The following is a 13752-nucleotide window of genomic DNA, read 5'->3' on the forward strand; positions in this document are numbered from 1 at the left end:
AGAGGTGAGAGTTTGGCTGGCTGGTGCTCCTGGCAGCACTTAAAACTCTTGAGTGTCTGGCTGGAAGGTCTGGTTTCTGCACTCAGAGTCAAACCAGTTGACATATTTGAGGTCAGGAAGGAATCTCCCCTCACCTCAGAGCGATAAGGACTATTGGAATTTTTTTTTCTTTCCCATCCTTTTTTGAGAATAACCTGAGCATATTTTAGCTCATATTCCCTACTATTGGAGTGGCATGGCATTAGCAGTACCCTTGTCTCTCCTGCCTTACCAGAGAAATGTTATTGGATTTTTTTTATATGGTGCTTTATCGTTTTAGGGTGTGAGTACTCACAGAGGATGATTTTGTGGACTCTGGACAAATGGTTACCTTAGTATGCAAACGACTGGACTTGATGGCCTGGGAAGGCCTTTCCACTTCAGTATTCCTATACACATTGTTCAGTCTTTGGTCTGTGTGTTCTTCAGATATTTGAGTGCCATTGATCACCCATGTTGATTGTGCTCGTGTGCTAACCTACTGCTAATATAAGCATTATCAAGCTTAATCTTGGATAACAGTAGCTAGCTAAATATTTTATCTAGGTTTGTTTCCAGGCTCCTTTTTTCCATAGTAGTCACTAGAGCAGCTCATCTTCAGATGTTGCAGCCCTATCCCCCAGTACCACTAACTGCAGGTGGCTACGATAGATATCTCAGGATTTGATAGTGAAAATATTGTAATTAGATTAAGAGGACCAAACAGCCAAAAACAAAAAAGAAAAGAAAAACAAAAAGAAAAAGAAACAGAAACCACATTAAAGGAAGTGATAAAAGGGCAGACTAGATAATTGTCAGGGAAACTAAATGTACCAGATGAAAGTGATCAGTCCCTATTCATGTTAAGATTATGAATGAAAAGAGAATTGTAAATGGGAGTTGCATTATACTGGAGAAGCAGTTGGCAACAGACCCTTCAAATTAATATTGGGTTAAAGTTTTATCCAAAGACTTAAATGAGAAAGATCTGTCCTTGGCTTTATTCTGGCTGAGTTTAAGGATAAAAATCAGCTGCTAAAGACATTATCTCAAATAGGCATCAAGGAACTATTCAATGACCTATCTGTTATACCTTATGTGACTGGATGGGAAATGATCTGTATGCTTTCAGTGTAGAGCATCCCCAATATGATGGATGATATGGATCAACTGATGACCTTTGAACAGCTTCCAAGCACACTTTAGTTTGGAATCAATAAGGTTTATATTCTCCTTAGAGTAAAAATGCTGTTTAATTCACAGAAAGCTCAATTCAACTGGGATCCGGAGACAGTAGGACTTATACATGGCTCATTTTTCTGGGGTTATATTGTAACACAAATTCCAGGAGGATTCATCTCAAACAAATTAGCTGCTAACCGGTAAGATAAAATAATGAGACAAATCAAACAATTAGTGTGATTGCTTTTTTGCTGTTTAATGGCTGCTGGGATGGGGTCAAACTGCATTGCTTTTGCTGATCTAAGTGCTTATAACTGCCTACGTCCCATTTAGACATCTCCAAGACCAGTCTGAATCATGTTCTAAGTACCTAGCTATGGTTAGTCCCTAATGTTAATTAATAATGCTTATTTATCGTGCTAACTTTGCATTGGAGCCTGTATTCCGTTACTAAGTTGTGGGATATGTTTTCAGAAAAATGAATTCAAATATAACAATGTTCCCCAGATTTTAAATGATGTTTTAAACATTGTATTTCATGGTGTTTTGTTTTACTTCTTTGTGAAATTAATTCTTTGCTCCTCTTTCATTTATTTTTTTTGTAAACAACCACAATCAAATGTAATTGTGATCTAACTGTATTACATTAGTGAATTGGTTTTCTAGGTATATACTGTGCTATTGATGCACAAAGCATAATATTTCTGTGGTCATATGACTTTCATACTCCTGGTACATGCTCATTTAAAAGCACCATGGGATCTGAGCTCCAATCCCAACAACTGCAATTCCAACTTGCCGGCATGACAGAAGGTATGATTTTAAGATCAGGAATTGGATCCCAATCATGTTCTTTCTACTTGCAAGTGCAAGTGCAGTGGATTATTATCCTGGGCTTTCCCTGCACAGGCAAGCTGAAAGCTGGGTGGCTGCAGCCCTGTGTCCTAGTGTGACCTTGTACAGCCAGGGATGACAATAAGCTTATTGTTGGCCCCAGGCCTGGGGCAGCCCCAGACATGCCACATGTACAATTTTATGGTGCCATACAAATTACCTGGAAACATACTCAATATTATGTGTAGAACATTTGTATGGCTGGTTTGCAATTTTATAGTACCTTCTAAAGGGTGTACACATTACACCTTTGCCATTTTTGCCACCATTAACACATTAATTGCAGTATAAATGTAACTTATAGAAGGGCCCTCAGAGTCATCAAACAGAATGACTATCAGAAGTGAGTTTAGAATTCTGGATCTTCTGAGAAAATGTAGGTTCTTGAAAACCCAGTTAAAAGGGTATTTCTATTTACAATAGTAACATTAGAGTTTGTGTGTAAAGATATGCAATTTTTATGCAACCATATTTTACAATGTCAGTCTACGTGAACTCATCTTCTACCCTCATTTTCTCTTTTAGAAGTCATAAGATGAGCTTGTTAAGACTCTGATCTGGGACTCAAGACATACGGGGTTCTATTTTTTGGTTCCTTTACCTATTCTCTTTCTCACTTGGATAAGTCACTTGATCTCCTTGTGTTCCTTCTGTAAAGTGGAGATGATATTTCCTAACTCCTGTCCTTTGCTGATCTTATCTGTTTAGATGGCAAGCTCATTGAAGAAGAGGCTGTCTCGCAGCATGAGATACCTAAGACTCTTTATATTGTGGAGCTGTTGATTGTAGCCATGTTGGTCTGAGGATATAGACAAACAAGGTTATTTGTGTAAATGTGATATCTTTTATTAGATCAACTGAATAGTTGGAAAAATTCAGTTGGTCTAACAAAAGAGAGTACATTTACTCAAATAACCTTGTCTGTCTAAGATCTTTTAGGTACTCAGATAATTTATAATAATAATTTCAGGTTCAAATGCACATCAAAACAGCTGAAAACCTTGAATGTACCCTGGATTTGCATCAAAACTATTCAAAACCACACATTTCCCATTTTTAACTTGCAAAATACTGCATTAACCCACATTTACAAAGATCACTATTCACTCAGAATATTCATAAACTATTTAATGACATTGTACCCTTAATTTACCATTCTCTATTAAATGTGTCGGACTGCACTAGGGTACCTTTTTAATTTGTTCATTGTCATATGGTAATAAAGAGACCCAGAATGTGAAGCATATCCTGATATTAGCTTTCAGGAATAGAACACCATTGGTCAATGGAGTCCATCATTTAAGAACTCTGTTCTGATTTCACAGTGACAATTTGCCAGGGATCAGAATGATGATGAGAAAAGAATACATGAATGAATTAAAAGAATATTACTATTTTTAGCCCTGGCAGAGACCAATTACTTTTACATAACACATAGTGAACTGCTGGCAGAATGCTTGCTGGTTTTTGATACAGTACTTGTTCTCATAAATAGTAGCAAAACACTGGTTAATTCCATTTCAGTCGCTCTTAAATGGTGTCTTTGGCATACAAAGAAACTGAATGAAATAAAGTAATATGGAATGCAAATTCTGTTATTAATCATGCATGTAACAAAGATCTGGCTTTTTGCCATTTATGGATAATTATTTTTCTTGTTTTTATCTGTATCTTTACATAATACAATGTGCTGCCTACATTATTCCCTAAAATGCATAATATATGCCTCGATGGCAAGAAGTGATGATAATGGAAAATTAAATTAAATGGCAAAATATTTCTCCTGAATGAGATTCGTTCCTAAAGATCCTTGCATGATAATTCATCTCCTTTCTTTTTTGGCACTTCAATTATTAGAGCACTTTTCCTTTTAACTCTGCTCAATTCACTGTTATTTTCACCCTTTCCATCTAACCCCAGCTCATGTCTGCTGTGTTGATCCATTGAGCCCTTCTATAACACATTTTACACCAGTCTGGATTGGGGGGCTCTCTTCTTTTTTGATGTTTGTATAGAATTTAGCATAACGCAGACCTTAGTCCTTGAATGGGGTTGCAGACACTACTATAATAGTAATAGTTATTAGTAATAGTAATAATAAATATATTATTTCAGGCTTCAAAAAGCCGAGATTCATATTTTGACCTGGGAATGAAATTACTAGAGGGAGACTGTAATGTAAAAGTACCAAAATCCTTGTAAAAAGAAAGTAAAGTATGTAATAATAGCCCAAGAAATGAAAACTGATTTCAACATTTTAAATGTTTGTTAAGAGGTGGTCAATAACTAGTTATGTATATCAAGACCTGTTGAAGTATCTGGCAGAAAAACTTTAGGGAGGACAAGGTGCTCAAAATGACAATTTCAGGTGAAAATCTATAGGGGAAATAAAAGCCCCAAACCTTTCAATTAGAGAAAGACTCTCATGTATCTTTTTCTGACAAGAAGTCAATCATATACTCAAGCCAATTAGAATGGTTAGGCTTCTATCAAATTTGCAGTAGGGGCAAGATGGCTGTTAGATAATGAGTAGCAACATTTCTGGCATTGTCATAAATAGAAATTTGGGGCATTCAAAGCAGGGCTCCTTTAGTCTTTGGCTGAGTCTCTGCTACCCTGTGTCTTAGATCAAGTTAACATAACCTGAAGGCTGCTCTAACATTTGCAATTGGTGAAAGTCTCCAGGAGATCTCTTGACCAAAGCCATAGATGTATGTGCTGTATAGCACTGGGACCAAGTACTTCAATTCTATGCCTGCCTACAACTTGGGTTTTCAAATGGACAACTAGGTACTGTAACTTTAAATGTACCATGGCACTGGAGATTGGCAAACATTCAGTTTGTTCCAAGTAGGAAATGATGGTCTCGTGGTTCAGTTCAAGATACATTATTTTCCATGTCTATTGTTACTGTCATTTATTATGTATATGGTGCAGTAAATGTGCACTGCTCTTTTCTTCAACTCAAAAAGAAAAGATCAGGCCCCTGCTTGGAAGAACTCACAGTCAGACTTGGGTGGATGCTGGATTCGATTATCCTTGAACTCTTCTTCAAAAAATGCCTTGACACCCATCTTGCTGGGGTCATTTGATCCCAGCAGTCTTTCCTGCCCATGTGGACCCAATGACCTGTAAAGTCCCGTCCAGCCCCTAACAACTATGAAACTATTAATGTTGACTACTCAAGAATATTGCTCATATTTGTAGACACTCTCCCTTGTAGCAATTGCTTATACAGAAAAATCACATTAGGAAATGAATACAATTTAAACTGTTTTCTAAAGCAAGTTAGCACCTAGAAATCAAAACAGCCAACATTATCCTTGCTTTAGGAAAGCACTTAAACAAATACTTAACATTAAACACATGCTAAAATCTTGATTTCAATAAGATGTAAGCATATATTTAAGCTCTCTCTTGGATAAGGAAGATTTCTTAAATCATGCCCTGTGTAACCATCTCTTTCATGACAAACCTCTAGCATTTGGTCTGAGGACTCCAGTTTGAGAAATGCTGATGTAGAAGTAAAAACAATAGTCTTCTTTTGTACCATTTTAAAAGTGTATGTGAAACTCCTGTTCTATGCAGAGAAGAATAGTTGTATGCATTAGGGGACCTAACTTAGGGTTGGAATCAACCTGACTGTTGTAACTGTTGCCTTCATAGTCAGGACTGAATTTGGCTCAGTGCAAAGACTCCTTTTCAAATATAGCATGACATTATTCCAGTGTCCCCTTGGTCAGGTGAACAATAATTATATCCACATTAATGTTGCTTTTTCCCACAGGGTATTTGGAGCAGCTATTTTCCTAACATCTACACTGAATATGTTCATCCCTTCTGCAGCAAGAGTTCATTATGGCTGTGTTATGTTTGTAAGAATTTTACAAGGTCTTGTCGAGGTAGGTGCACCTAGCATTTGGGGCTGATAATAGTCATTAGTTTTTGAAAATTCATTTTTGTAATGTCAGCAAATGATTAATTCAGGTTTTCTAAATAATCCACATTTAATTATTTTTCATGCAGAAGTAGTATATAATGAATATTTTTGTTAGGAAATGGCTGTTGTTGGAATATTTGTTATGCTTTTAGGATGAGGATTTTTGAATTATGCTGATTTACATGTTTCAGTTAGTCTTAGATATAAAATAAAAACGCCAGGTTTATGTAAATGAAAGTATATCTATTGCATTTAATTATATCATTCACTGTACACCCTGAACAGCAAATAACATTTTCACCAGGGCACCTATCACTTCTGTGCTGCTTCAAAAAACTTCGCAGTCATTGTACAAAACCAGCAAAGCTCCTCACGTTTCTCAACTCTTTCCACACTTCCTTCCAATGTTGACAAGTAATTAAACTGTTTGAAATTAACAGCCTCTGTCTATAGTAAAAGTGAAATAAAATAACATCCTGTGATGTGTATGTGAAATATCTGCTAGGGTGTGACCTACCCAGCATGCCATGGGATGTGGAGTAAATGGGCCCCTCCACTGGAGAGAAGCAGGCTTGCGACCACATCATTTTGTGGTAAGTCTACTGATATCTAGATTTTCTAACCCTGTGTTTGCACTTCATTTGTATTTTGTGTTAGAAATTTTTTATTCTATTTATTACCATTTTATTAAAAATACGTAACTTGAAAGTGAAATGTAAACCTCCTAAGTATTGACATGAAATTGAGTTGGGAGGTGAGGAAACTCTGAAAGTGAGTGTGTCATAGAATCATAGAAAAATGGAGCTGGAAGGAACCTCAGGAGGTTATCTAGTCCAACCTCCTCTGCATCTCTATATAAAGCATCCGATCCATTTCCCAATGGTGGAGAGTCCACAACTTAAGTAGTCTGTGTCACTGCTTAGCCATCCTTATACTTAGAAAGTTTTTTTTCTAATATCCAGCCTAACTTTCCCTTGTTACAGTTTAAGATGGTTATTTTTTGTACTGTCCCCTGTGTCCACTGGGCATAGTCCATCTCCATCCTATTTCTAACTACCCCTCAGGTGGCTGAAGGTAGTTCTTAGTCCCCCCACAATCTTCTCTTCTCCAAACTAAATAATTTGAGTTCTTTCAGCCTTTCTTTGTAAGTATGTTGCCAGACCTATAATAATTTTTGTTGCTTTCCACTGGACTCTTTCTAGTTTGTCTGCATAGCTTTCGAAAAATAGTGACTAAAACTGGACACAGTTTTCCAAGTGAGATCTTAACAGTGCTGAAGAGTAAAAGAATGCCTTCTCTTGACTTGCAAGAGGCTCTCCTCCTAATACAGCTCAGTATGCTATTGGCTTTTTTGCAACAATAACATATGGCTGACTCTCATATGCAGCTTGTTGTCCATTATAACTCTCAGGTCCTTTATCTGCAGGATTGCAGCCTTCCCTAATTTGTATTTGTGCATTTAATTGTTGAATTCTGAGTGCAGGACTTTGAATTTAATTTCATTAATTTCAGACCATTTTCCCACTTCAGCTACACCATTCTGTATTCTAATCAGAATGTCTTATTTTTTGGTGCAAACGTGTCTAAAAATATGTACATACAAAAAAAGAAACAACAAACTGAAGGTGGTTTAAACAGATCTTAGATAAAAATATCAGTTTTTCTCATTTTACTCATTTGGTAAATGTTCCTTTTACTGTGTTGAATCAACTCAGCTAATCATATGTTTTATTTTGAGGGGATTACAATGCTTTTGCTGGGACTAAGCCAGTGCTGATTGAACTGGAAATTACTTGAGTTTTTCCCATCACCCATGCTGCTTCAGTTTGCTTTACAAGGTGTTCATGCCTGTACCTTACTAGCTTGTTGTAACTGCGCTATCCTTCTGGTACCCATCCCACTGTTCCCAGAATACCTCCTTGGAGAAATAATTTGTGGGAAATTGCAGAAGGCTGCCACAGGAGGAGTCTAGTAGAATTATGGGAGGAGGTTAAATTTCCATGAATCTCCCTGGGGCTCTTTGAAGTCATGACTGGATGGACACCATCTCATAACGTTTTAGCATAATGGACAGCAGGCTGAGTGCTCCAACTTCACTCCTTACTAGACAAGAAGAATTCCTTCTTTTCTCCTATCCTCCAGGAAGGGGCTGACCAAGTCTAGCAGGCCACTGTCCCCTTTGAATGTTGTGGATCACCCCATTTTATTTTGGAAAAGTAAATAAATATGACTGGAAAATTTAGGAAACCACAATTCCAAATACATTCCAGATGTCTCTGATCATGTTTTTTGCATTTTGTTTAGTTATTTCTTCAGAAGTAAGTGAGAAACATGTCACCTAGTCACAAAACTCTGGGTTGAGTAATGTCAGATAAGACTTTGCTAATAAATTATTCCAAGGAGGGTTGGAGCAACATGCTTTTGGTGTGTCTGATAATAACTCCTACTTTGGTTATTTTATTAACAAAGTAATAGGAACTAGTGCCAAATGAACAGTGAACAACTGAATCTGCTTACCTCTTGGAATAATTCATTAGCAATCTTTCTCATTTGTGACACCAAACTCTACTTGAGTTCTCGATAGTATCTCAAGGGAGCTTCCTTATTCTTATACTTACATGCTCATGTCTTTTGCCAGGCCACTAACAAATATGCAGCACACCACTCCTATTCTGGAGCCTATGCACATTGTACCTGTGTTGCTTTCGCCATGTTGAAAATTGACCATTTATTCTAGATGCTTGTTCACGTTGCTAATGTCAGTGGTCCTCAGGGACATGCTAACATGCTACCTATGTTTATTAAGCAGGAAAAAGTGGAATTTTATCTTGGGGAATTGTAGGCTGGTCACCCTGATTTCAATACCTGGGAAATAACTAAAGCAAATTTATAAAATGGTCAATTTGTAAACATCTTTAGGACAAAGGGATGATCACTAGGAGTTATCATGGATTTGTTAAGAATAAATTATGCCAAACCAACTTAATTCTCTGCCTCTCTCACCCCCTTTTTTGATAAGGTAACTAATTTTACGGCTGAGGTGAATGTGGGCATAATATAATTAAACTTAAGCAAGGCTTTTGATACAGTCCCATGTGACTTTCTCATAAGTGAATGGAAATGTGGGCAAAATGGAATTCATGTTAGAAGGATATATAATTGGTTGAATAACCACAAGCAAAGAGTAACTACACATGGACCAATGTCAGAGTGGCTGGATGTTTCAAGTTCAGTTCCAAAGGGGTTTTTTTTTGGCTTGGTGCTGTTAGCATTTTTATTAATATCTGGGATGCAGGGATAGAGAGTATACTGATCATGTTTGCAAATGACACAAAAATGGACAGATAGGATTGGAATTCAAAAGAATCTTGAAAATAGGGAGCACTGGGTTACAGACAACAGGATGAAATTCAGCAAAACATAAAGGAATATGAGACACCCCAGGAAGGAAAACTTAGATGCGTACATCCAGGATCAGGGATAACTGCCTAGACAGTAATATGGCTAAGAAGGGTTTTGGTTGTTCACAACTTCAACATGAGTCAGAGGTATTATGCTATTGCAAAAGACAGCAAATGTAATTTTGGTACATTAAAAGAGGTACTCCATGCAAAATATGGAGGGAGATAGTACCACTTTACTCACCACTGCTTAGGTCTTAGCAGGAGTATTGTGAGCAGTATTGGACACTGTATTCTAAGGATGTAGGGAAACTGGAAATGTTCCAGAATTAAGCAAGAAAGGTTATAAAGAAGTTGGAATAGAAGCTGTATGAAAAAAGGTTGAGAGAGTGAGGTATTTTCCGTTGGGAGAAAAGGAAGCTAAGGGGGTCAGGGAGGTGAAATGATACCAGTTTTCAAGCATGAAAGGCTGTTCATGGAATAGTGAAAAACTGCTCTCCCTAGTGGGCAGCATAGGAGGCACAGGGTTGCAACCGAAGCAAAGGAGGTTTAGTACACCTCAGGGAATTATGTTCAGAAAAATTCAATACTATGAATAATTACTTTCTGCCCTTACAAATTAAACTAAATATAACACTAATTGAACGGTCTTTAGAAATATATGCAGGTACTTTGTATGGTTGGGGGGATCGGTGTGGAGGGGTGTGTGGGATTTGTGGAGGCGTGTGTGTGGTGGGGTTTGTGCGGGGTGTGGGTATGAGAGTGTGTGGGGTTTGTGGGTGGGTGTAGGGCCCCCTGCTACACATCCTAGGGCCCCCTGCTACACATCCCCCCCCATGGTGCACAGACCACACTAGAGCAGTAGGATTCAGGGCTGTGGCAGGCAGAGCCCCTGGCAGTGCATGGCTCCAGCTGAGTCCCAGGAGCTGCACATGGTGGTACACAGCTGCCCAGCCTGCTGGCATACACCTTCATACCAAAGCAGACTGGCTCTGTGCCAGCACGTGGGGCTCATGGCACTGCAGGCAGGGGCGATGCACCATCAGGCTGGGCAGGCTCTGCATCTCCACATGCAGCTTCCAGCTGGAGTGCTGGAAGCCCCACATGGAGGCATGGAGTACCCCCCCGGCCCAATGGCATGCAGACCAGGAGCCATGCGCCATCAGGCTGGGTGGGCTACATGTCTCCATGCAGGGCTTCCAGCGCTCCAGTGAGAGGCTGCACATGGAGGCACGGAGTTGCCCATCAGGCTGGGCTGGCTCTGTGCCTCCACATGTGGTTTCCTGCTGGAGTTCTGGAAGCCCTATGTGGAGGCACAAAACTGGCCAGCCCAGGCCAATAGCATGCAACCCACACCCACCAACACACTCCCATGTTCCCCCTCCCCCCACAGGAAGGAGCTCCTTTTCCTACTTACCAGGTGTCCAGTTGTGTGCCACTGAGCTTGGTGCCTCCATATGGGGCTCCCGCCTGGAGTGCTGGGAGCCCTGTGGAGGTGGAGGCACAGAGCCTGCCAGGGTTAAATTATGCAAAATGATGCAATTATGTGCATCTATGCCTTTTATACACAAACTTACATGGGCATATAATTCCCCAGGGTGTAGTTTAAATTAAATCGTAGGAAAAACTCCCTACCTGTAAGGATGATAGGACAATGGAACAAACTGCAGAAAGTTATGGAATCTCCTTCATTGGAAGTTTTCAAGAAGAGGCTGGATAAGCATCTGTCTGGGACGTTTAAGCAATAACACATCCTGTTTCTGATTTTCATTCTCTCAGCCATCTGATTTTTTGATGTCGTGAAGACAACGCAGAGATAAACATAGCCACTGCAGGTCTAAATGAGGACTCTGCTGTTCACAGTGTTAGAGTTTTTCAGATTGCACAATGATAGAAGATTTTTTCAGTACAAGTACAGCCAATATGCTCTTTCACTTCTTAACACTTTTTAACATTGTACTATTAACTTTTCTGTAGCTCATTTCCTCCATATGTGTACTGGGGATAATACATTTTTTACCTATTTCGGTAGATGCTGCTACGTAGTAATCTCTTTACTGTTTTTGTTCAGACCTAAACTTTGGGATCCTGGGCTTCAATACATGTTGTATTTTTTCAAATTCCTCCGTACATGAATCACATAACATAGCTGATATGCTTTCCTACTCCTTTTGGTCTTCAGGTTCTTATGCAGGTGCAGTGGTGGCCATGCCATTGGCAGGGGTATTGGTACAGTATATAGGATGGTCATCAGTCTTTTATATTTATGGTGAGTTATACAGTTTAAAAATAAAACCCACTCAATTGGATTGATATTGTAAATACTGTAGTTTAAATCAACTTTATAAAATATTGATCAAAGTAGTTCAGATTTTGAAAAAATTACTGTATTTTTCCTAGTAGGTTTGGACTGTTGTTGTAGCCATGATAGGCAAGGAAATGTGTGAGAAGCAAGGTTTATTGGCAATAGCTTTTATTGAACCAACTGTATAGTTCAGAGAGATGTTGGACAAGTTTTTGGGTAGAAATTATCACAAAACCCTTTGTTTCTGATATCTATTTACTTGTTTTAAGCTTGCTCTTAACGTACTGAATATCCAATATGTATTAAGAGAATACTATGGTAATCTGTTGCAAATGCTTTTACACTGTAATAATCTAACTGTACAATAAAGGGTTAAATATTCGCTGCCCTTAGTCCATTTCAGAGGTGGAATCATTTGTACAGAGCTTGCCTCAGAATTTGCCATCAGGATCTGCTTGCTGTACTTGTTTCTATACCATACCTATTTTTGACAAGCAAATCCCAAGTAGAGTTAAATTTTTTCCTTCTCCTTTTCTTTGGGTAAATAATTGCAGCATATTGATAAGATATTTAGATGCCCTATACAACTATAGGGCAATATAACTACACATCTGTTTTTTTTCCATGGTCACCTATGCAGATTTCATGTCAAAATTTGATTTGATTTTGGTTGTTGGATAAATGCTGATCTCTAGTATTAAATGTTTAAGCATTGCCTTTTAGATTTTGAAATCAAATCTTTCTACCCCTGCAGGGATGTTTGGGATTGTTTGGTACATGTTCTGGCTCTTGCATGCCTATGAAAGTCCTGCAGCACATCCGACTATAACTAATGAAGAAAGGACATACATAGAAACAAGTATAGGTGAAGGAGCTGGCTTAGTTAATGCAAGTGTAAGTAGAATTTGCCAGGGATGGAGAATATCTAGACTTCGATGATGGTTGTCATTTATAGCAACTTTGCATGAGCTCAGTGATAGATGTACTATTTAGAACTTCGATGGACCTTTGGATCTCAGTGGGAGGATTTTTTTCTGTAAGGACTGCAGGAATTGCCCCATTCATTCAAACATGGAAACCTAATCCACTTGCACAATTCAGTGTCTTTTCAGCTCTAGGGTCCTAATCATACCTAAACTTAAGGAGACACATTATGATCTCACATGTAAGCAATCCTGCTAACTTAACAAAAAAGGATGTCAGTGGAGCTATCTGGACCAGGGACTGACTCCAGAGGTTCCTTTTTCTGTCTATGCCTTCTACTAATGTTATAGAAGGTCTTTTTGCAGTCAGGAGTGCCCTCCTGCTCAACCCTCTTCTCCCATTGCTGACACAGTCTAGACAAATCCTAAACCTTCCAATTCTGTAAAACTATACACCATTTTTAGTTTTGTTACTAGTAACACCTTGGAAGCCTAAGACCAAAATTTATACTGCAATCAAGCTAGCTCCCTCCATTTATAACAGAAGTTATTTCTCGATAACCTTTTTCTTCCTGGTTTCTGTTACTGAACAGTTGTAACAAACTAACCCAAACTTGCTTTTGCATCTCAGGGATTTGGTTAAAAATCATAGGCTAAATACAGACATTCAAAAAGCCCACGGCAGAATCAGTCCAATGTATATGGGTATTTTTAAGCTGCATAGATTGGATCAAGAATGATGGGAACATATGTTTGCCTTATGGTGGGGAGAGGCAAGTAGATACCTGCACTGGCTGAGGCCAGAAGGCAGGGAGTACTGCCATATACCTCCCAAAGTACTGGAGATTGCCAAGGGCAGCCAAGCACATCCAAGTGGGGGACATCCCTGATTGCCTGCCAGCACCCCCTCCCCCCCCAACCCCTGCTGTCAGCTTCACGGAGGGTGGGAGGCCAGCACAAAATCTCTCCCTTGTCCTGCCCTCCCCTGCTAGTGGTTGCCTGCCAGTGCGGGGGGGAGTGGAGGCCCCTGCTGTGCAGATCTGCTTCCCCCCACACCCAGCCAGAACAGCTGGGGAGAAGGCGATGGCA

The 13752-nt window shown here is 39.1% G+C and overlaps 1 protein-coding gene across 2 annotated transcripts in view; it reads left to right on the forward strand.

The window, feature by feature from the left end:
• The window catches only part of SLC17A8 (solute carrier family 17 member 8), a 39561-nt gene that overhangs the window by 15609 nt on the left and 10200 nt on the right, over positions 1 to 13752 (forward strand). For both annotated transcript variants that reach the window (XM_019545131.1, XM_019545132.1), the window contains exons 3-7: positions 1282 to 1400; positions 5882 to 5996; positions 6540 to 6627; positions 11618 to 11704; positions 12495 to 12634. In XM_019545131.1, the coding sequence (XP_019400676.1) occupies positions 1282 to 1400; positions 5882 to 5996; positions 6540 to 6627; positions 11618 to 11704; positions 12495 to 12634 (549 nt within the window). The remainder of the gene's footprint in view (positions 1 to 1281; positions 1401 to 5881; positions 5997 to 6539; positions 6628 to 11617; positions 11705 to 12494; positions 12635 to 13752) is intronic.

Source organism: Crocodylus porosus, unplaced genomic scaffold (genome assembly GCF_001723895.1).
Source record: "Crocodylus porosus isolate Cpor-Errol unplaced genomic scaffold, CroPor_comp1, whole genome shotgun sequence".
NCBI lineage: Eukaryota > Metazoa > Chordata > Crocodylia > Crocodylidae > Crocodylus > Crocodylus porosus.